Below are 23,877 nucleotides of genomic sequence, written 5' to 3' on the forward strand. Positions count from 1 at the left end.
CTTTATTTCTCACTTTTTGCAACTTTATTTCTCGCAATTGCAAATTTATTTTTATGGTAATGCAACTTCATATCTCGCAGTTGTGACTGTTATCAACACAACTTACTTTCTCATTTGCGGCCTTTACTTTTGCAACCTTATTTCTTGCAATTGCAACTTCATTTATTACTCGCAATTGTAAACATTTTTACACTTTTGAAATTTAGATCTCACAATTGTGACCTAATTCTGTACTTCAAGGTCCTCGGTATTTTGCGATTGTTTATGTTTTAAAGCAACTTACTATCTCTTGTATCTCATAAAAGTATAACGTTTATTTGATCTGTTCTCAAAATGACTGTTTATGTTTTAGTCTGAGGCAGAAATGGGCTTCCATGGTGATCAGATGCATTTAGATAACTTGTACAGTACATCGTTTTTCTTAAGATTCTCTGATGAAATGATCTAAATTGATTGTTTATTAATGTCTCCTGTGATGGGATTCAACATCTACCCCCTTTACATGCTTTTAAATGTGTGTCAATAAGATATTTCGTTTTGAAAGTGGCTTATCAGAATTGTTCTAGTGAGGCCTTGTGTAACGGGGCATGTTTCAGATAACTGATAATGTAGTTGTATGACACTTTGCAAGAGATTAGCCTACGCTATGTTTGAGAGATGTTACATAACCAGCTGCTAGGGTTGTCATAAAGTTAAACTTAATTAAATCCTTTATTTGAAATGCTGCGGTCTCTGTCCACGGGTTAGCATTAGTTTGACGGTTTAATTTTGATGTCCAATGGTCTTCTGATTAATCCGTCTATATGAAATATCTCAAGAGGTCACAGCCTCCCGAAACACTGCAGCGGTTATGTTGATTATCTTCAGCAGGTCTGGAGCTGTTGCCTCAAGTCATGACAAAACACTCTTCAGTAGAACTTTTACTAAAAGAGGAATGCAGCTCTAGGCAATGCATTTTTACTGCTATGGTCTGAACATGTCATCAGCTATGAAATGATTTATTGCTTCCTACCAGCCTCCTTCTTTGTTTCATTGTTTTATGGAGGTCATAGAGCATTCTATGTGTGTGTGTGTGTGTGTGTGTGTGTGTGTTTATTTTAAGAAATTCATTTTGGTATAGTGGGAGATTAAATGCATGTCTTATTTGATAGACAACAACTATTGAATTGGATTGAATGCTTTAGCGTCGAGAAGAAAATACAGTAGTGATTCATTCAGGGTAGATTTAATCTTTTATGACCGTTTCTGGCCTCTTTTTGAAGAGTTTTACAATTTATTTTCTTTTTTTATATTGCATTTTTATAGAGGCTGTTTTTTTATGCGTTTCATACTTTCTCTTTCTCATACTTTGCACTACTTTTGTTTTTTATTATAATGACAGTATGAATTATGTCTGAAAAAAAGCTCCTTTATTGGCACATCCATGGAACCATTCCACAAAAAAAAGTTATTTGTAATAGAAAAATATTCTTTAGATAATAAAATGTTCTTCACACTAAGAAAAAAGGTTCTTATAAGAACTGTGCACTGAAAGGTTCTTTGGGGAACCTAAAACTGTTGCTCTTCTATAGCCCCCTTTCTCAAATCTTGCCCTGGACGTCCAATGCACTGCAGAGTTTGGCTCCCACTCCTGATCAAAGTCACCTGCCTGTGATTTTTCTAATGATCCTGAAGACTTTGATTGGCATTGATTAGCATGCTCAGGTGTGTTTGATTAGGGTTAGAGCTAAACTCTGCAGGAAAGTGGATTTCGAAGTCCAGATTTGAGGATCCCTGTTATGTAGAATCGCTGCCAAACCTTTATTTTTAAGAGTGTTATCGAGGGTTTTTTTCATAATACCTGATATGTTTACATTTTCTGATTGTAATTTCGATTTTCTTGTATTTCCGGGTTTCCTTCATAGCCTCAGGTGTGTGAAGCAGTCGAGCCGGTGGACCTGGATGAGTTCCTGATGTCACAGCTGCGCAGTGGAGATGCCGAGCTCATGCAGGAGCTGGGGGAGTTTCCTGATGATGACCTGGGGGTGGAGCTGGTGGAGAGGGAGTGCAGGACCATCCGCCCCTCTGTCCCTGAGGAAGGGTGGGTACTGGATCGGGAAGGTTTACTAGACCAATATCTGTATTTGGAATCAATATCTTTCATTTAGTTTCTTTAACCTATATACTTATGTTCCTTCAACGGAAAGCAGTGTTCCCAAGTTAGTTTGCATAAATTATTCATTTTCATTTTCAAGTGAGAAATGCAGAAACACTCACAACTGAGATGCAAATTAATTTGCAACCATTTAGAAGCAAAATACAATGTCAGTAAGAAAGTCTGTAAAGCTTTGAGTGTTGTTATATGTGTGTGTGTGTGTTTGTGTGTCTCCAGAGTGGAGCTGGATCCCCATGTGAGGGATTGTGTTCAGAGCTACACGCAGCCCTGGCTGGTGGTTAGCAGACGGTAAATTCCCAGACTTCATTTCTTGTCCTTCCTCAAGGGCTGAATTTGAAATATTCCGTTTAAATATTCAGAAGTCGCAACTCAAAGAAATAGCATCAGACAAAGAGATGCTATAATACTGCTTCTCATTTACAGAACTCAGGGTTACGGGTGGATTGCGTACTCTGAGAGGACGGACGCTATCAGGTTATTACAGAGACAGACGTTTGAGTCTGACGTTCAGCCTGACAAACAAGAGCAAGTAAGTAGTAAGCACAGTTTAGAAAACCTTTCCTCTTATATGTAGATGTCGTTTTACAACAACAAAGCAGGGGCTTGTATCATGATGGTAGCTGAATAAATTCAGAGTTACAGGATTAGTTTCGAGTTGACAAAACCAAACCACTCCAATCAGGCGTTGTTGGTGCCATGATGCTGTTCATCAACTTTCTTTGTCAACTCAGGCTTTGATCCTGAGTTTGTGGAGCGCGTGCAAATGAATGTGTGACATCACTGGCAAACAGCCAATCGCGAGCCTTGCAACACAAAGCAAGTTTGATTCACTTCTCGCGAGAGACCAAGTGAGATTCAAAAGTAAAGGTTAGGTTTTGCTAAAGGTTAAGAGCTTGAAGAATATAATTGAAGAATATGAAAAATTTAAACATCATATGAAGGCGGACAAATAAAATAAATAATCTTGCTCTATCAGTGCAGTGACAAGTGAAACTTAAGTTAGTTTATACATTTGAAAATATATAGCGATAGAGACTCGAACATGTAAGGTTAGATTTTTTATTTTTTTAAAGAGTGCTTTTGATGCTACAGCTTATTTATATTACATGATCTGTATACATGAATATTTATTTAAAATAAACGATTTATAATAACGGTTAGACTAAAATTGCTTGTGTGTAAAAGATTATACAAATAATATGAATCAGAATAATTATATAAATCATAAAATGACTCAGTAATTATCATTAAAGCCAGACTTCTTCTATTTATTTATTTATTTATTTATTTAGCATTAGTGACCTTTGATTCAGACCAAGATAAACTGGGGGAGTGACTTTGTGTCAGACATGTATCACTTTGGTTTGATTGGTGCAACTTCAGTTTGAGATCTCGAACCCAGAACATAACCTGTCACAGAGCAGGTTAGCAGTGGAGTTTAAGTTACTATGGCAATGAACACAGCTAAAAGCCAAGCCACTTACGTGGCACATAAAACCCAGGATTGGTGCAAACTAAACTGAAACTTACCTGGCTAGCCAGATAATCTAGATTCATGGTACAGGCCCCAGTAATTAGGATTTTTGTTCACATTGTTATTGGTGTTACTCAAGGAACCCCACTGACACTTATATTCCTCTTTTTTTATTATTTGTAATTATTATTATATTAAAGCTTTTGAAATGTGTCACCACACATCCCATTATGTGCTCATTCCCTGCCGTAAAAGAAACAAAACAAATTAATTTCCTATCAGTAAACAGAAGAAAACGAGGAGGAATATGAGCATAATCTTTCTCCTAGGTGTTTTTTGTCCCCTTGACTACCATCTTGGCTCTATCCCACCCCTGTTTATCAGGGTCCAGGTGCATAATGAGGCATGAATATTCATTCTGTCCTGACTACTTCCGTCCCAATGCAGCTTTGCCAAGATTTAACCAGCCAAACCACAAAGATTTCTTTCATGCATATTTCATGAGTTTAGATTGAGAGTCTGCAAGATCTTCTCTTAGTTTTGGATGCTTTAAAGGGCCCCTGCATTCACTGCTGGGTTATTAGTAATTCAGAGGAGTACTGAAGGTCCCGCTAGCCAGCTCTGTTCTGTGATGTGTGTTTTAAACAAGTAGATTAAGAATACTAATGGTATGGGAAGGTCTATCCTACAGGCTAGATGCAATGCATCATGGGAATCCTGCATGATGCCCACTATCAGAGCCGGTGCATATGGTTCTTATATTTGGCGATTAACAGAAATCTCATTGAATTCATCTATCGCAAAGGCTTATGGTCTTCCTGGAAAAAGGCATTAGTCTCAGAACTATACAGAGTAGTTATGTGGCAGAGGAGAGATTGAAGTTAAGGAGGCATTGCCAGTTCAGTCGGTATTCACAAAAGACATAGTAAAATGAAAAATAAAATAAAATAAAAATAAAAAGCATATGAAATGAACTATTATCCAAGCTTAAGCCTTTTGAACTGTATATGCTTCTTTAACTTAATTTGCTCCTCTGCCACATAACTGCATGTGAATCAGAGCAGAGAATGAAGTTAAAGAGGCTTTGCCAATTCTGTGAGTATTCACAAAACACAACTTGGAAAATAGTTAATTCTATGTGCCGCTTTTTTTTTTCAGTTTACTTTTGACAAAGAACTGTACAGTCAACTAATGAAAGTGAATGAATGAATTTAACCTAAACAATCACTTGTATCTGTGAGAAAATATGCTCTCAATAGGCAAATAAGGAAACCATCTTTTGCAAAGCATGTTTATTTTGTTAGACAATGGTTTTTCAAACTTTTTAATGCTTATACATATGTATAAGCATTGCTTAGTTTTTAACTTCACATACAATGTATATTTTTCATAAATGACCCTTTAACTTTATATATACAACTACCATATGAGAAAAAGAGTAAATAAATATTAAAAGGTGATGCCAAATCTGATGTTTTTTTTATGCTTTTTTCTTTTCTACATAAAACTTTTTAATGTGATAAATGTGACAGTCCTTATTTTTATTATTCAGTATAAATGTAAAAAAAAAAATGTGTGTATATATATATATATATATATATATATATATATATATATATATATACACACACACACACACAATTATAAACATTTAAAAAAGTGCTAAATGTGAATTTTCATTGTTAATTATAAATTTAAGTTTGTTTTATTATTATATTTAGATATATATATATATATATATATATATATATATATATATATATATATTTATTTTTTTTGATTCCATATTTTATAATTTTCTTTTATTTTTAATAATGAATTACTAAATGATTTATTAACTTTTGGTTGGACCCCGTATCACCCTCTTTTGGGCTCCTGGGGGTCCTAAGGCTCCAGTTTGATATCTAAATGTCCTATTTATGCAATATGTAATGTAATATGTTCTCTCCTATCCCTCAGGAAAAGTCACCGTCCCTGGCAGAACTATGTGATGATACAGCTAGGACTACCCTCACAAGCTCAGACTTCAACTTACGGGCCCTGCAGCCGGACTGGCGTGTGGAGAACCTCTTACGCTTCAGCATTCCGGAGGAGCTGGATCGTTTCAACCTGGAGGCCAGAAATAGCAACCGCTACGGCGAGCTCTTCGGCCTTTACCCACCCACTGATGAGGTGCAGCCATGCCTTACTTCCTCTAAATACATGCTTAAGTGTTAAACATTGTTCTTTACAGAATATTCTTGAGCGATTCATTTTTGTGAACACATGGATTTTGTTAGAAGTTAAATATCATCTTCAATCTGCCTTTGACTGTACAGGAGGATGCAGTAGCAATTCGGCCCATTCCTGACTGTCCCAAAGAGCACTTTGGGCAGAGGATACTAGTGCGATGCCAGACCATCAAGTAATACTACTTTACCATCCACTGTTATTGGTTATTTTCTTTAAATAGTTGGTCTGATATATGATTTTATTCCTAATTTTAAATAATCTGTTTCATTTTAAACTTTGAAGTTGAAATGGTCTTCATAGCATATGCATGAAAAGCTTATTTGGTTTTGATGGTTATATTGGTTTAAAGAATTTTTTTTTTCCTTCTACAGATTTGACATTGAAATTGAGCCCCTCTTTGCAACCATGGCCCTCTATGACCTGAAAGAGAAGAAGAAGGTCAGTTTCTGATGCTTATCATAAGAAACAAAGAAAAAAAAATCCCAAATATGTGGTATAGCTTTTTTGTATTTTGACCCTTTTGCCTAATCCCATTTTTTAATATTGGGAGACATAATCAAAATTCTTCCCGTCAGTGTTCTTCCTGTTAGTCCTCCCACATTCCTGCACTTCGGTCTGAACAGAGCTAGAGAAGCTAATAAGAGACATTTTCTTTATCCACAGCTATAAACATTGTTTTGTCAGAGGCTATTTTTCTATGTTTAATTTGTGTGTCTAGACATCTAAAACAATTTAATTCTAAAGAAGTAGCAATTGCTCACAAAATTCATTTAAGACAAACTTCTATAAAACCAGTGAACATGAACCACTCAAATACACACAGCTAGTCTTTACCACAGATTTAAGAACTTAGACCGACAGCCATGGATTTTAAGAAATCAGCCAGTTCTAATGCAAGCTGTGCATATTTCCATATTAAATGGACTGACAGCAGATATATATTTGGGAGGAATATCCTGAAGTATTACGTTAATCCTCTTTAGCTTTTACTGAAGAAGGTTAATGCAAAAGACATCATGCTAAATAGGGACTTTATGTAGAATGTATTTTTGTTTATTTTTTTTCATGGCTTGGTGAAGAGTGTGTTTTGAATGGGAGGAATTACCCATTTCTCCAATTTAGGAACGAAAACATAATTTAGGATTTCAAAAATGCCAGAGTAAGTTCATTTATTGGGAAACTATGCTAATGTTGCTTTTTGTGAGCTCTCTTTCAATTCTGATTGGTTGCCTCTGCCTGAAATTTGAGGAAGTATTATTGTTCTTCATGCACACTGCAATTTCCCTTGTTTCATTTTTTGTGATATGGCAAAACCCTTAGCAGGCTGGTTGTTTCATGCTATCCATGCTAATTGTGGTATTTTTCTGTCAGATTTCAGAGAACTTCCACTTTGACATGAACTCGGATCAGATGAAGGGTTTCCTGCGGGTCCACACTCCCCACACGGACGCCTCCACTTTGGCCAGATCTGCGATTTTCTCCATCTCCTACCCCTCTCCAGATATCTATCTGGTCATTAAGGTAGTGTTGAGTAATGGCCACTGTATGCCTCAAAATGATTGAAAGGCGTAACTTTAGTATTTTGATATGACACTTTCATCATGTTTTGTTGCTTTTGAATATATTTTTTATAAAGTGATTAACCGATGTGTAGGTTAGGAGGATTAATCTATAGAGATTTGGTCGTTTTGAGACATTGTCAATTAATAATAAACATTTTCTTTATTTTTAGTGTTTGAGTCAGTTTCATAAGTTTTGTTTATGTGCAACATTTGTCTATTTTAATACTTTATTTTTTCCTAATTTAATCCTGTGATTGCAGAATTTTCTGCATCATTACCCCAGTATTCTGTGTCACATGATCCTTCAGAAATCATTCTAATATGCCAATTTCCTGCTTAGGAAACATTTCTTCTTATTATTATTATTAGTGTTAAGCTGCTTAATATATTTGAGGGAACGGTGATACTTTTTCAGATTTATTTGATAAAGAAAAAGTTCCCATTTATTTCCATTATGTTCCATTATGTCTTTATTGTCACTTTTGATCACAGTTTAATGCATGCTTGCTTAATGTCAAATCAGTGTTGTGTAACAACAGTGTGTTTGCGTTGTACATGTGTAGATCGAGAAGGTTCTTCAGCAGGGAGAGATCGGGGATTGTGCTGAACCATACATGGTACTGAAGGAGAGTGATGCTGCTAAGGTAACGGCGGAGCACTTCTCTTTCTCTCTCATTGTTTATGTACACAACATGGTCAGAAGTGTACTGACTTACCAGATTTTGGCAGGGGTTGTGACATTACACCTATATACCAAGTACGGTCCATAAGGAAATCTTTCACTGAGTCTGGTGGGCAATTGCCCCTTCAAAACCCTGCATCTATGTCTAGAGGAAAGCTTTCCCAGAAGAGTAGAAGCATTGTTTTGAATTCAAACAAGCCATATGAGTTGGTTATGGGAAATATTGTAACTAATAAAACCACTTTCTTTCTATGAACCTCGCTCTTTTTTTCGGTGTCCGTCAGAACAAAGAGAAGCTGGAGAAGCTGAAGAATCAAGCGGAGGGGTTTTGTCAAAGGCTGGGCCGCTACAGGATGCCGTTCGCCTTCGCCACGGTCAACATCATGAGTGCCATCAACTCCACACTGGAACGAGAAACAAGTGACACGGACAGTATCAATGGTGAGATCCTGAATAGATGAACACCACTGCTCTGTTAATATAATGCATCGCTCAGCAAAAAAAAAAAATTAAATCCATAGTTGTGTACAATTTTGATTGTGGCACAGGCAAGGGTCCTATGGAAAAGAAGGGATTGCCCAGACGGAACTCTGACAGATTCAGTATGATGGAGGACAACTTTATCCTGTCTGGCTTCAAACCAGCGGTCCCCATGTGCACATTCATTAAGCAGGTATTTACTGCAGAAATGCTAGCCAATAGAATATTCAAGAAGAAAATGTGGATGGGACTTGGGGAACTCTTTTGTTTATGTGCACTACCATTCAAAGGTTTTGGGCAAAAATAATAATATTGTGAAATATGATTGCAACTTACAAAGTATTTCAGAACTATGCTTTACTGTGCTAAAAAAAACAAAATCCAACCTCTGTGAATTAGCATTGTGAAAAATAAGTTGCTAAAATTATTAGAATTTTAGTTTGTCACCTTGAATGCATTATTCCGTTCTTCACATTCTCCGGATGGTGATTGCATTCTTCTAGCTAATATCACTCTGCATTCTTACAACAGGAATTTATCTTCTGTTCTCCATAAAATCCTTCTGACTTGATTTGAAAAAATGTCATTTTTGAAATGCTTTGTGTTGAGCTGAGCGTTTATTGTGTGTGCCGGCAGGAAGGAGAGCGTCTGAGTGACGAGGACCTGTTCAAGTTCCTGGCGGACATCAAGAGGTCATCCGGTCAGCGACGTGTAAAGATCATACCTGGTGAGGAGATGTTCTGTGCCTTTTTACAGTTTCATGTGTAAGAGTTAACAGTGGTGGACTGGTGAATAAAAATCGTATTTATAAGTACTAAACTTTGTCGTGTAAGTCATCCTGCACCATTATGTGTATGTGTTTTTTGAAAGGTTATCTGAAACTGGAAGTGTCTCCAGTGCCAGAGACGGTTCCTGGGTGTCTGTCCCCCGAACTGATTCCAGTGAAACCTGTGTCTGAGAAAAATCCCCGCGCGGTTAAAGAAGTGCTGGAGTTTCCTTCCAGTGAAGTCTATGTGCCTCACAATATATACCGGTAATCTCTCTCTCTCTCTCTCTCTCTCTCTCGCTCGCTCTCTCTCTCTCTCTCTCTCTTTCTTTCTCTCTCTCTCTCTCTCTCTCTCTCTCTCTCTCTCTCTCTCTCTCTCTCTCTCTCTCTCTCTCTCTCTCACTCACTCACTCACTCACTCACACACACTCACACAGATAAATTGTCAGGCTGAGATCTACCAGAAATGGGAGGCAGTGATTAATCAGTAATCTTGAAAAAATCGTAGTTCTGAGTAATAAGGTTTGTCAGAATTTGGAGGGCAGAACTGTGGGTCATATTAGTCACTCATTTACTATGAACACAAATAGTTTGAAAAATTGTGTGCAAAACTTGCCTCACCTAGAAAACACTCTGTGATAAAGAGGGATGGGAGGGTGTTTATAGATTATGGAAAAAGTAGAATTGCCTATTTATTTTTATTTTTATTAATCGTAGGACAAACTTGCATTTAAAAAATTGCTATATGGAAATAAGTCAGAAAAACATATTTATGAAAGGCAGCTAGTTTCTTCCTTGTTATCAGTGTTGAACTGGAAGCCTTCTGCGCCATCTAGTGGTCAGTTAATGTTTAACACCCAATTGTGGATTTTTTAATGGAATAATTATTTTGTCTGCAAATAACTTTAGAGTCTCATTCATTTATGTTAATTATGTTACAGGAACCTGCTGTATGTGTATCCTCTGAGGTTGAATCTTACTAACCGTTTGACTTCAGCCAGAAACATTACGGTTAAAATCCAGTTCATGAGCGGTGAGGACCCTAGCTGCGCCATGCCTGTGAGTGCAAAAAATAGTTATTTATAATGTATACCATTGCATTTATATTCACAACAACATCATCAAAAACGAAAAACAATAATAATAAATATTGTTTTATAACATAATGATATAAAAGGAATATAATAGAAATCAGGTTAGCTAGTTGACTAAAGTGGTCCGAAAAGAGAAAATTATTTTAAACATTTGTAAACATAAATGTTTTATTCAGTTATTGTTATTCTACTCCTGTGCAATGTTTACAAAGCTTTAAAGATAATATGATATATAATAAAATTGTGAAATTAATAATTATTATTATCACTTTATTGTATGATTCCAAGTTCATTGTGAATAAATGACATACGAAATATATAAAACTTACACTTTAAATGACAGACCATTAAATCCCAAAGGATGTGTTTGTATAACAATACTACAGAGATTAAAAAAATTATTGAGCAGACTCAAAAATGTATATTTGATGTATTTGTCACCTTCTCCTCTGCACTCGAAAAAAAAGGTAATCTTTGGAAAATCAAGCGGCCCTGAGTTTCTTCAAGAGGTCTACACTTCAGTCACATACCACAGCAGGTAAACATGGTCTCTTACGATGGTTTTATATATTAAGCAAATGTAAGGCTGGTTTGAGAGAGCTGTTTCCATCTCCTACACAGGTCTCCTGATTTCTATGATGAGATAAAGATTCGTCTTCCAGCCCGTTTAACAGAGAAACACCACTTACTGCTCACCTTTTACCATATCAGCTGCCAGCAGAAACAGAACCAGACTGGAAGTGTGGAGAGTCTCATTGGATATTCAGTGAGTGACTAAACAGATTGTGTGTGTGTGTGTATACAGGGCTGTTAAAAAGTCAGTTCAGTTTTTCTTTTTGTTTTTAAAGAAATTAATACTTTTATATAGCAGTGGTGCCATAAAATGCTCAAAAGTGACCGTAAAGTAATGACTTCACTTCCTTTCCTGCAGTGGTTACCCATGCTGAACAATGACAGGCTGCAGACTGGGCAGCAGTGTCTGCCAATCATTCTGGACAAACTTCCTGTGAACTATTCCCTGCACTCCCCAGAGGTACAGTCAACCATTTCACATCTGCCTTTTTTTGGATACCAATCATATCATTTTGCAACCTTGCATTAATGTCTAATTTGGACAGAGATTTAATGATTCTTCTGTGTCTCTGTGTGCTCATTTGTTTGAATAAAGTGTATATTCTGTAAATGTGGGTCTTTTATGTGCCTTCAGAAACTGCCAGCTCAGGTACCTCCTGTTAAGTGGATGGAGAATCATAAGGGACTGTTCAGCCTTGAGCTACAAGCGGTGTCCTCAGTCCAAACACAGGTGCCAAACACTCTCAGATTTTACTTCCCAGCTGGAAAGACCAGCATATGTTGTGTAGTGAATGCTGGTGTGCATCGCTTCTCACCTAGGTTAAATAACACAACCTCTTGTCAATCAGTGTCTCATGTGAAAGACCATGACTGAGCCTGGTCAAAGCTAAAGCAGTAGGATTTGAAGTATTATACTAGATTTAACTTGAGTAAAATATATTGATTTGAACTAAATTGACTAACCCTGCAGGAAATGGCTGGCAGAAGAATGTACTGAATTATATGAAAAACTTAAATTTCGCTAAAATTAAAATGATCACTGGAAATAAAAAAAAAGTATATTAAAAAAAAAGTATGAATAGATATATATTTTTAATTATTTATTTGAATTGTAGGTATTTCATTATTTACTTAACCCTTTTCTATTAAAATGTATTTTATTATTACTTGAAACTTATTAAGAAGTAAATTAAATATCAGCTTCTATAGGTAACATTTCAAACATTGCATAATATTTATTTCCAAATATTCATTAAATGAAATGGCTGTTGCCAATTCTTTTTATTCAATCACAGGACAGTCACTTGGAGCGTTTCTTTACCCTGTGTCATGCGCTGGAGGGCAAGGCCATGTTCCCTATCCGTGTGGGAGATGAGAAAATTTCTGAAAACATGTTTGAGCACGAACTGAAGCTCAGCATCATCTCTCTGTCATCCTCCGGCTTGGAGCCGCTGGTGCTTTTCCTCCATCAGGTCCTCGACAAACTCTTCCGTCTCATCATGCAGCCCATGGTCATCGCTGGACAGACTGGTGCGTTTCATACAGGAAGAGCTTTAGCTTTTGTATTGCACTCACTCGAAAGACAGAAAAAGTCATGTTTTTAGCATACAAGTACATTTGCACGTCATGCAGATTTTTGCATACTGCGTAGGCTAGTATACTTGTTCAGGATTGTCAGCTGGTTTCACAGAGTTTTAATCTTGTTCTGTGCAGCAAATCTGGCCCAGATTGCATTTGAGTCAGTGGTGTCGGTGGTCAACAGTCTGCACAACAGTCAGGAGCTGGCAAAGGACCATCAGGGCAGAAACTGTCTCCTAGCAACATACCTGTACTTTGTGTTCCGCTTGCCAGATACTCAACATGAAATCCACACCACAGGTACAGTAGGGTTGTGACATCATCCTAACCACCAATGATGTAATTGCTTTTAGTTTTAGTGGCTTTGGGCCTCGCTCTGCTGTTGTCCGTCTCTGATCCGAGGCTTACTTGTGTTCACCAGGCACAGGAGGTCTGATGGCTCACCCAGAGAGCCGATACAGCACCCTCACTCGCGCCACGGCTAACACGGTCGGCTTCATGCTGCTCCAGTCACGGATTCGTTCCAGCAGCAACCCTGATATACCAGGACCGCAGAGCCCAGAGGACACAGAGGTCACCAACATTCTAGGAAAGGTACATACACACAAATGCAACGTTATACGTGACCTGGACAAAATTCATGAGTTTGAATTGAAATTTGAAAGGTCACAGAATGTTAAAATAGAATGATAGGAAGAGAAATATGCAGAATTACAATTCTGTATGTCATTTATTAAATATTTAAGAATTATATCATATTATATTTTTTTATATTATAATGAAATATATCTATTTATAGTCATTTTAGTACTTTAACTTACACTTATTTGTAAATTTTTCTTATTTACACTTATTTCAGAACATTTCAAATTTTTGTTTAGGGTTTTTCCATCTAATATTTATATTAATTATAATATTTATTTAAGCTTTTTCGATTATTGAATTGACAAATGCAATATCATTCTTGGGTTGAACAAAATTCATGGTAGGAGGAGCAACTCATTTTTTTTAATGAATGAAAATCATAATATTTAATAGTTTTAGTTACCAATAAAAATACAATTCCTTAAAGTATTCTCTTTTGGAAGGGTGCACATTCTTTTTACATGCACATACACACACTTTTTTGCTTATTTTTCCCACATTTTTGGTTTCCACCAGGGTTTAAATCTTCCTGGCAGTCGCATGACAGCAGCTGGAAACACCTCCAATACTTCACAAAGCTCCACGGGAAGCACACGGCCCACGAACAGAAAGGTTGACCTTGCCACTTCGTTACCTGTCTGTCATTTCAGCAGAGGTTGTGTTTCTTAAAAGGGACATAACACACACAGTTTCAGCCAATCTTATGTTAATCTTGAGTACCTCTAGAGTAGTATTGTATTGCAATTTTTTGTTTATATTCTTTTTTTTTTATTGTTTTCAAACATTAAGAAAAAGAATTACATATATACTATAACAGAACACCAGGGGGGTATTCCAGAAAGCAGGTTATGTGACATACCCGGGTATGTTTAAGAGTAAGTGGATAACCTCAACTTTGGGTTCCAAAAACAGAGGTAACTTTCAGGGTATGTTAGTAGTCATAGCAACTCACTCTCTAAACTTAACCTGTTCCAGGGTTAGTTCACTACAGCGAGCCTTCAATGGGGTGACAGATTATTATATAATATTACAATATGTAATATAGCCTATTTTATATATATATACATACATATGATATGTTAATGAGGAAGCGCTAATATAAGTAATAAATAAGGTAATATATTAATCTAATATGATTATTTATTTTATTGGCATATATAAGAGTTATCTATAAATTATGTATTAAGAGGTATGCATAAATTATAAAACAATATGACAAGGTAATGTTTAACTTATATATATTTATATGTTATATCTCACACATGGAGTGGTATTTTCTATAATGTCTGAATTCTAAATCAAAATACATATCTGATATGACTTAATGTATAATTAGCATAAAACAAATAATACAATTTACATTCTCAAGGATTGGAAAAAAAATTAAATGATTGCACAGCCATCAGTAAGGTGGCGATATGCACTAAGCAGGTAAACAACTAGAAGAAGAAGAAAGAAACAGCTTGGCGCGCTTTTTCTTAGCGACCGTTTCTATAGTGACTCGTCAATTCGTTGCTCTGTTGAGAATGTCTTGAGTCTTAACCAGGAACATACTCTGAGTTGAATGAACTTACTCCCGGACGTGTTTTTGGAACCACATACCTCGAGTAAGCAAGGTTTGGGGTTAATCAACAGAGAGTTCAGGGTTTAGTTCACGGTAAGTTAACCCTGCTTTCTGGAATACACCCCAGGCCTACCCCGACATTTACACAACACACTCACACAAAAACGGGCCATTATTGTAGAATACATTAAGAACTTTTTATTTTTTTTAATTAGTCATGAACACAGTTCACACATTATCACACAGTCAACTGTCATTAAAAACTTTGGCATTATCAAATTATTTGGTAATACTCAAGAGCCAGTTCATTCAGAAGAATTCCCAGATATCTGCAGAGTCTTTAGTTTTATCAGATTTATAAAAGAAAGATACAGCTTTACACCTCTCCCTGAAAACAGTTGAGCTCCCGGAGGCGTGTCATGGGTGGAGCTAAAAAGTTGCGAGCATGTGAAGCTTTTGAGTAGCGATTTGTCTGCAAGCTGTGACATTGACATAAATAAAACAGGAACGAAACCTTTATTGATTTAAATTTTTTTAATTTGAACATTCATCACCGAAATGCTGAGTACAAAACAAACACACTTGCACAACTCCGTTGCTGACCCGGAGAATCAAACTGCTTAGTGCTGAATTCTTTGGCTGAGCAAGATCATCCATCCCACACAACCAAAAACACCCTTGTTTGGTGACTAAATATTGTAGAAACATAATTTTCTGTAAAGTTGCTTTGTAACGATTTGTATTGTAAAAAGCGCTATACAAATAAACTTGAATTGAATTGTTGATTTTATCGTCAAAAAAAAAAAAAAAAAGACGCATCCTTGAGCAAGTCTTCTGCATCACTGCCGACAACTTTCTTAACCTGAGCGAAGCACGTTGATGGGCATCTCTTGCTCTCGCTCGCATTGCTCACATGCCCATACAAGGAATTCTGCCCTTTATGATGTCATGAAGAGCCATACTCGAAAAAACTTTCCAAAACTTACACAAACCCTGAAGGAGTGTGTTTGGCACAGAAATACTCCGTCAAATACTCATAGTAGCATGAGGAACCAACTCTTTCACAGATTGTACATAAGTCAGAATGCATGAAATGGCATTAGACCTCCCCTTTAATAAGACAATCCCTCTGCCTTTATAGCTGTTTCATGAGGAGCTGGCTCTTCAGATGGTGGTCAGCACTGGAGTCTGCAGAGAGTACGTCTACAAATACGCCTGGTTCTTCTTTGAACTTCTTGTAAGTTGGAATGCGTACATGTTGCTGACCAAACCAGCTTTGGCTGTCCTTTAAGTTTCACGTGTAAGATGTTCTGTTGTTTATGAGCTTTTTTTTTTCTAATTCTCATTGTACATCCTCACTCCAGGTGAAGAGCATGAGTCAGCATGTGTCTCAGTTGGACAAGAAGGCAGTCCCTCGTAGGAACAGATTTTCGGATCGTTTCAAAGATGACATCACCACTATTGTCAACGTGGTGACTGCTGAGATTGGAAACATTTTAGTAAAACAACAAAAGGTGATTGAATCCATCTGAACAGACCATAATCTAATCCATTAAATTTTTGGCAATTCTGTAAACTTTTTGCACATATGACGTACAAGAGGTTAGGTCCTCTTGAGGAATGTTATTTGTCGGTGCTGATGAGAAGAGATGTGTGTGTTTCTTTCACTTTAGGAACTGGAGCAGGCAGAGAAGGTTAACATCAGCCTTGCTTTCTTCCTGTATGACCTGATGTCTCTGATGGACCGAGGATTTGTGTTCCAGCTGGTGAAGAATTACTGCAACCAGGTCCTGCAGCTCATCTCATCTACTAATGATTCTCTTAATACTAGAAAGAAATCACAAATCACAAATAATCGGTTCAGTGGACATCAGAAGCTTGTCCAGCGTGAAACTTTCAGGCATGATTTTTTAAATAAAGCCGAGTAATATTTCAGAGTGAATACAGAAAATCAAAAATATGAATACAAAAAATACAAAACAATATAATATTTTATTAAGTAATTTGTAGAAAATCTGATGCGCATTTCCGTAAAAAAAAAAAAAAAAAAAAAAAAAAAAAATATATATATATATATATATATATATATATATATATATATATATATATATATATATATATATATATATATATATATATATATATATAAATTAAATAAATAATAATGATTCCATAACCTGGAGTCAAAAAACAAAACAATAATGCTACCATTAAAATATTTATAAATGTAAATATATTTTGGTGCTCTGCTAGACAAATATTAGGTGAAAGAGGTGAATCTTATCACGTTCCTACAACACTAAATAATGTTTTTATTTAATATATTTATGTGTATTTATTTATACATGCTACACAGATACAGGAAACCGAACAGAAAATTGTTAGAAGAGAGAGTAGCAATGGGATCAAGATAGATTGCAAGCCAGAGCACCACTTATTCATATTTTTACTATTTAACTAACTAATTAATTAACTATCTATATATTCAGTACATTTATTTATTTAGTTATGATAAACAGATGAACAGGCTAAGACTAAAAACCTGCATGAGTGTCATATTAAGAACATGTGCATAAATTACTGCACCTTGGCTCAGACAGAAGTAAAAATATTATTAAATTCTCTCTCTCAGATGGCAGCGAAGAGTGTGAACATCTCGACTTTGATCAGTATGAGGCTGGAGTTTTTGAGGGTCCTGTGCAGTCATGAGCACTACCTGAATCTCAGCCTGTTCTTCAGCAGCCCTGCGTCTGCCCCCGCCTCCCCGTCACCCTCCACCTCCTCACTGGTCAGTGCAGAAACCTCATTCTCCTGTGTTGTGTCCGTTACGTCTCGTCTAATACTCGCAGTATTTGGAAACAACGAGTATCTAGACCAAATCTTTGTCCCTGTCACCAGACCTCCAGCTCCTGCAGTTTCCAGGACAATAAGATCGCAGCCATGTTTGATCTGTCGCCAGACTTTAAGCAGCGGCATTACTTGACCGGACTGCTGCTGACCGAGCTCAGCACTGCACTGGACATGGAGTCAGAGGGGTCGGTCACATTGAACGTGTGCTATGTTTAGTACATTTTTCAAGAGTGCGCTTACCAAATGTTATAAATGAATGTGTGTATACGCAGGGGGAGAGTACAACAAAAGGCCATCAGTGCCACATACAGCTTACTGTGCGCTCATGATCTGGACCAGCGCTGCTCGAGGCCAGAGGTCAAGGCTAAGATTGCGTCTCTCTACCTCCCTCTAGTGGGCATCATCATTGACTCCATCAATTACCTTGACTTCACAGGTACTGCCTTACACAAGTCACACTGTTAATCTCAGTTAGACTTGATATTGGATTTTAGCCAGTGGGTTCAAGTGCTGGATCATGGCTCTCTTGTGGTGCATGATGGTAGTTTGAAAAGGGATCGTGCTTTTCAGATCTGTGTGTTATATGTGTGAGTAAATGTGATCTACACAGTATCTGACTCGCGTGGCGGTAAAGGCAAGTCTGGTGGGCCTGAGGAAGATCCTGACAGCATCACCCCCATCAATCAATCTGTTGCCATGGCAATCGCGGGAAATCCTTTCAACACTTTAGCGAGAAATGCTCTGGTCTCTATGGCCTCTGTGGTATGAATTATGTTATGTATTTACTTTTACTTTAATTTACTTGAGACATAAATAGAAACTAAGTATTGATATATATATATATATATATATATATATATATATATATATATATATATATATATAATTCTATTTGTATTATATCTATATTATCATTTCAAAATATTATTTATAAAGTAATATTTATTTTATATAATTCGAGTAAATGTGCTTTTGTCATTATTACTATTATTTAATTTTTTTATATTTTTTGTTTCTATATTCAGCTTCAGTTTATTTTGATTTCAGCTATATTTTTATTACTTTGGTAATTAAACAAAAACAACACTGGGAGTGATATGAGAGTACATAGTTTAGCATACCTGTAACTGACCAATCATAATTAAGTATTCCAGAGAGCCCTGTGCCTGGATATTTCTATTTATCTGACATATTCCAAAAGAAACAGTAATTCTCATTTGAGCATTCTTTGTCTTTTTGTCCAGGCGGGGAAAACTACCAACATGTTGACAGCAGAGACCAGTCGCAATCTGCTCATGTGTTTCCTGTGGATTATCAAGAATGCAGACCAGAGTCTGGTCCAGCGCTGGACTGTGGACATGCCTTCATCTCAGCTGAGCCGTCTGCTGGAACTCCTCACCATCTGCGTCTCCTGCTTTGAGTACAGGGTAAAAACACTTGAGTCACTGCAGCATCATTCAGTGACCTCAAGAAGTGCTTGGAGTCACAGTGTCGGGATGGAGTTTGATTTGGACAGGAAGACATCTGCTGGATGGTCTTTCTGATGTCATTAGGATATTTTCACGTAATGTAGTGTGTGTGTGTGTGTGTTTATGTAGGGGAAGCAGAGTTCTGATAAGGTGAGCACCCAGGCCCTCCAGAAGTCTCAGCAGGCTAAGGCGCGTCTGGAGGAGGCTCTGTTGGGAGGAATCGGAGCCAGAGGACAAATGATGAAAAGGGTGGGAGGTGAGCTGCATCTCATGTTTTACTTTCTATCTTAGCATTTAAAGGAATAGTTCACCCGAAGATGGAAATTCTGTCATCATTTACTAACTTTTGTGTTGCTCTGAACTGTGTGACTTTCTTTCTTCCATGGAAAACAATAAGTAGGTTATGAAAAGATTATTTTTCTTTTGGATTCACAAAACAATCACATTAAAAAGTGTATTTATTACAAAATATATTATTTTAAAAGAATTCGTATTAAATTTATAATAATAATAATAATTATATATATATATATATATATCTATATCTCAGTGGTGGTGTTCTGAAAAGTCATCCAAATGTAAGTGTAAATTCAAAATCAAATGTCAATTTCTGTCCCAGTCACATGTTCTTTGTTAGATAAACATTACTTACACTACTGGAGAATATCATCGATTTAGTGGTTTTAAGCATTTTACATTTAGTCCCAAATAATGTTCTATGAACTTATGTATGATATATTGTATGTAAGTAGAATTTGTTCTATGTTATTTTACTACAGAGTTTTTTTTTTTGAAGGTGACCTGCCATGGGCCTTTTGATGAAAATGAGCCATTGGTTATTTATTTATTTATTTGGTTGTTTCTGACTGCAAATCTGGACAAGAAAGACACAATACGGTTATGGTGTCATTTTGGCACTTTCATTATATGTTACAGGATATTTAAAACAAGTTACCTTTTGTTCAATACAGAATAAAGTGTATCATACAGATTTCTGAAACCACATGCAGATTCATAAATAATAACATAATTGTTCCTTTAACTGTAGTGGGGACAGTTACTGTTGGTGCAATGAATGATATATTATTTGTTTTCCACAATGCACTAAAATTATTTTGAATGCGGTCTAATTGGACATGTTTGCAGTCTGCAGACTTCCTTTGTTTAGATATTTGCTAAATCTGTCCCGTCTTGGTGTGTTGTGCAAGGTAACGACCGGACGCTGGGTCTGAGAGAGAACCTACGCTGGAGGAAAGACCTTACACAGTGGCGCCAGACAAACGACAGGCAGGACAAGTGAGCATAAAATAGTACCATCATTTCATGGTTCACTTCCCTTTAACCTGTGGCACGTCTCATGTATTGTTGGTTCTAGTTCTCCATGGCCCTAATCTACAGCCTAATGACTTGTTGTTGTTGTTTCCTCAGATCCAAAGCAGAGCTGGATCAGGAGGCCATAATCAGTGGGAACCTGGCGACTGAGACCAACCTCATAGTCCTTGACCTGCTGGAGATGATCGTACAGGTAACAGAACTCTTACAGTGGACCCAAAAATATTGCAACATTTTAGCATGAAATAATGTTTTTTTCTTTGTGTTCTGGTTCCAGGCAGTTCCTCTGGCGGACTGTAAGGATAATGTGGTTGGTGGAGTGTTGAAGGTTCTGCTGCACTCTCTCACCTGTAATCAGAGCACCACCTTCCTGTCACACTGTTTCAGCACCCTACGGGCTCTCATAGTTAAGGTACTGACCGTGTGTGTGGCTAACATTATAAAAAGGTGCAAAAATATGCTGAAATTCAGTTTGTTTTTATTTATAGCCATATAAAAGCTTTTTCCTGTGGTTTATTTTAGTGTAGCTCATTCTAAATCCTTTAGCTGTAGGCTAGATTGGGTTTTGTTGTCTACATGAAATTTCTGGTTCGTTATTGGATTCTCTCAGAAGAAAAGAAAAATCATTTAAATGTTGAGGCAAAAACATGTCCAATTTTCTGTCAAAATAAAAATGTACCCCCCAGCTAATATTCTAAACTAAGTTATAGAGAGACTTAAAAATGAGGTCATATCCAGCAACCAGTTATTTTATATATATATATATATATATATATATATATATATATATATATATATATATATATATATAATATATATCATTATTTTTTTTTATTTATTTTTTTTGTAGTTTTAAAAGACTGATAAATTATGCCACCTGCCTGACATCATTCATGAAAATAGTGTGAGTGTGAATGGTTGACACAGACTAGTATAAGAATAATTAATAGTAAATCATTAATATGCATTCAAAAACTATATTCATTAATGCACAATTGCATAAATGTAGTCATGAATTAACAAAATGTGATTATTGAATGTCTGTTTAGCATAGTCTAAGCTTAAATTAATTTGCACCTAAAGAGATATTTAACAAGGAATGAAAACCGTGCCAACCAACCCCAGTCTTCCCTTTTTTGTAATCATGTAATATAGAATATATATCAGACACGATCCTATTTTTCAGTTTGGTGAGCTGTTGTTCGAGGAGGAGGCCGAGCAGTGTGCAGACCTGTGTCAGAAGGTTCTTCATTACTGCAGCAGCTGTGTGGACGGCAACAGGAGTCAGGCTTGTGCTACACTCTACCTGATCATGAGATACAGCTACAGCTCTGCTAGTGTAAGACACCATATCACTCAACACCTTAATTGCTAAACGAATGAAAACACTTCCACCTGAATGTCTTTTCTGTGATAAGATGATGCAGACGTAACATTGACAAAGCCCTCTATACGGTTATTCTCTTCTTTGTCTGTCTGTCGCCTGATAACATGAGCCTGTCGCTGCTCGCCGGCCGTCCCTCTGTGTGCACCAGGCTGATGGCTGGAGTATTTCCTCTGTTTACTCAATTTCTCAGCCCCCTCAGCCCTCCCCTAGCAGATGGCCGTGCTGTTTGCCATCTCATTCATCTTTAATGGGCAAAGGATGGATTTCTCTCTCTGTCTGTCTGTTTGTTTGCTTGCTTGCTTTGTAAAAGCTTCCAGCAGACGGTCCTGTCTTTAGTGTAACCTTGAATAAGTCATGTTGATTTGTTTCAGCCGGCAGGCCGTCTTTTACCCCTCTGGTCTACGCTTTGTGTTTGTATGCTTCCTAAGGCCGTTTCTCACATTAGATTAAACGGTGAAGTCCGGCTTCAGCACAAATTCAGAATCAATCTTCTCAGCGGTGTCGATGTCCAGCCGTTCTTCTTGCCGAAACTGACCTAGATGCGAGATTGGCGACGTCCAGCGATGCTTCGCACATACGCTCAATTTAACATAATGGTGCCATTGAAATGATCCATTGGCAATTATACAGGGGTTAATGGGGGATCATTTTGCAGTTTCCTGATGCTAAGCAAGATGGATGGAGCATTTTCAGCCTCTGGCTCAAGCCTCCCGTGGAATCAGTGATCTGAGACTATGACAGCAATGGCCGACCGCGCCTGGCAGTGTGGCGTTTCCATTCACAGCCTAACACCTGTATCGGACAATGTAACCTTCAATAACCTCAGCAGGGCCAGCCCAGATAAATGACATGACTCTGGTTGACAGGAACTGCTAGGGGAAGGGCTGTTTTCTAGTTGGGAAACCTCATGCAGTTGTCACGAAGCTTTGAACATTCAAACTTTGGAGGAAGACTTTAAATTGAAGGGATAGTTCACCCAAAAAAAGCATATGATCATGTGGAACCAATGTTCATGCTGCTTTTTTTAGCTCCAGAAATGCAGTAAAAGTGGTCCATATGGTGCTACTGTAAATACTAGAACATGGCATAAGTCAGGGGAAGCCAAACCTTGACACCTTGTTTGTCCTTGCAGAATTTCTCCAGAGTCAAGATGCAGGTGACAATGTCTTTGGCTTCGTTGGTGGGCAAGTCTTCAGACATCCACGAGGAGCACCTACGCCGCTCCTTCAGAACTATCCTGGCGTATGCGGAAGAAGACACGGAAATGCAATCTACACAGCTGCCCTCACAGGTAACACTTCAGCCTAAAGTCTAGACCTGTAGACATCCAGCCCAATCAGTAAGCATGCTAAACATCTGTCTTAACGAATGACCTTACTGGTTTCTGTCTCCACAGGTGGATGAACTCTTGAGGAATCTAAACAGCATCCTCTCAGACACTGTCAAGATGAAGGAGTTCCAGAAAGATCCTGAGATGCTCATGGACCTCATGTATAGGTACAGGCATATTCTCCTGCAGCTAAAACGGAGTCTGCATCTGCATTTGGGATTCCAGGCCTGTGGTTTTCTCCCCTGCTTTCCATTTTCGCTGTGGTTTCTACTGTTTGTCTACTGTTTTTGCACTTACCATGGTAACCGAGTGGCACATTTGAACCCTGCAGTGTGCCTCATGTGTAATAACTTGAGTGAATAAGTCCACATATGCTTTGAAATTAGAAGCAGAGTTTGATTTATTTCCATTAACCTGTGGTTTGCTTTTGGCTCCAGGATCGCAAAGGGTTACCAGACATCTCCGGACCTGCGTCTAACCTGGCTCCAAAACATGGCAGAGAAGCACAACAGCAGGAAGTGCTTTACAGAGTCAGCCATGTGTCTGGTTCATGCCGCAGCCCTGGTGGCTGAATATCTCAGCATGCTGGAGGATCACAAATACTTGCCTGTGGGCAGCGTCACCTTTCAAGTGAGTTATTATCATGATTAGGAAACGCTTGAATAGGCTCCCTTTCTGAAAAAAACAACAGTAGGCGTGAATTA

General features: G+C 37.4%; 1 protein-coding gene across 4 annotated transcripts in view; it reads left to right on the plus strand.

Moving 5' to 3' along the window:
* LOC128018535 (dedicator of cytokinesis protein 8) overlaps nucleotides 1-23,877 on the plus strand; it is a 39,342-nt gene that overhangs the window by 8,547 nt on the left and 6,918 nt on the right. For 3 of the 4 annotated variants that reach the window (XM_052604102.1, XM_052604101.1, XM_052604104.1), the window contains 37 exons: nucleotides 1,905-2,080; nucleotides 2,372-2,443; nucleotides 2,579-2,684; nucleotides 5,589-5,801; nucleotides 5,948-6,033; nucleotides 6,233-6,299; nucleotides 7,233-7,382; nucleotides 7,987-8,067; nucleotides 8,390-8,546; nucleotides 8,654-8,778; nucleotides 9,222-9,312; nucleotides 9,456-9,618; nucleotides 10,293-10,410; nucleotides 10,913-10,983; nucleotides 11,067-11,211; nucleotides 11,377-11,478; nucleotides 11,653-11,748; nucleotides 12,314-12,548; nucleotides 12,732-12,896; nucleotides 13,018-13,190; nucleotides 13,758-13,853; nucleotides 15,947-16,042; nucleotides 16,170-16,319; nucleotides 16,479-16,592; nucleotides 17,438-17,593; nucleotides 17,704-17,840; nucleotides 17,928-18,091; nucleotides 18,266-18,417; nucleotides 18,900-19,082; nucleotides 19,254-19,380; nucleotides 20,333-20,420; nucleotides 20,553-20,649; nucleotides 20,734-20,868; nucleotides 21,643-21,795; nucleotides 22,976-23,134; nucleotides 23,240-23,340; nucleotides 23,611-23,803. In XM_052604102.1, coding sequence (XP_052460062.1) covers nucleotides 1,905-2,080; nucleotides 2,372-2,443; nucleotides 2,579-2,684; nucleotides 5,589-5,801; nucleotides 5,948-6,033; nucleotides 6,233-6,299; nucleotides 7,233-7,382; nucleotides 7,987-8,067; nucleotides 8,390-8,546; nucleotides 8,654-8,778; nucleotides 9,222-9,312; nucleotides 9,456-9,618; nucleotides 10,293-10,410; nucleotides 10,913-10,983; nucleotides 11,067-11,211; nucleotides 11,377-11,478; nucleotides 11,653-11,748; nucleotides 12,314-12,548; nucleotides 12,732-12,896; nucleotides 13,018-13,190; nucleotides 13,758-13,853; nucleotides 15,947-16,042; nucleotides 16,170-16,319; nucleotides 16,479-16,592; nucleotides 17,438-17,593; nucleotides 17,704-17,840; nucleotides 17,928-18,091; nucleotides 18,266-18,417; nucleotides 18,900-19,082; nucleotides 19,254-19,380; nucleotides 20,333-20,420; nucleotides 20,553-20,649; nucleotides 20,734-20,868; nucleotides 21,643-21,795; nucleotides 22,976-23,134; nucleotides 23,240-23,340; nucleotides 23,611-23,803 — 4,893 coding nt within the window. The remainder of the gene's footprint in view (nucleotides 1-1,904; nucleotides 2,081-2,371; nucleotides 2,444-2,578; nucleotides 2,685-5,588; nucleotides 5,802-5,947; nucleotides 6,034-6,232; nucleotides 6,300-7,232; nucleotides 7,383-7,986; nucleotides 8,068-8,389; nucleotides 8,547-8,653; nucleotides 8,779-9,221; nucleotides 9,313-9,455; nucleotides 9,619-10,292; nucleotides 10,411-10,912; nucleotides 10,984-11,066; nucleotides 11,212-11,376; nucleotides 11,479-11,652; nucleotides 11,749-12,313; nucleotides 12,549-12,731; nucleotides 12,897-13,017; nucleotides 13,191-13,757; nucleotides 13,854-15,946; nucleotides 16,043-16,169; nucleotides 16,320-16,478; nucleotides 16,593-17,437; nucleotides 17,594-17,703; nucleotides 17,841-17,927; nucleotides 18,092-18,265; nucleotides 18,418-18,899; nucleotides 19,083-19,253; nucleotides 19,381-20,332; nucleotides 20,421-20,552; nucleotides 20,650-20,733; nucleotides 20,869-21,642; nucleotides 21,796-22,975; nucleotides 23,135-23,239; nucleotides 23,341-23,610; nucleotides 23,804-23,877) is intronic. The other variant, XM_052604103.1, reaches the window with a different exon arrangement.

Source organism: Carassius gibelio, chromosome A8 (genome assembly GCF_023724105.1).
Source record: "Carassius gibelio isolate Cgi1373 ecotype wild population from Czech Republic chromosome A8, carGib1.2-hapl.c, whole genome shotgun sequence".
NCBI lineage: Eukaryota > Metazoa > Chordata > Actinopteri > Cypriniformes > Cyprinidae > Carassius > Carassius gibelio.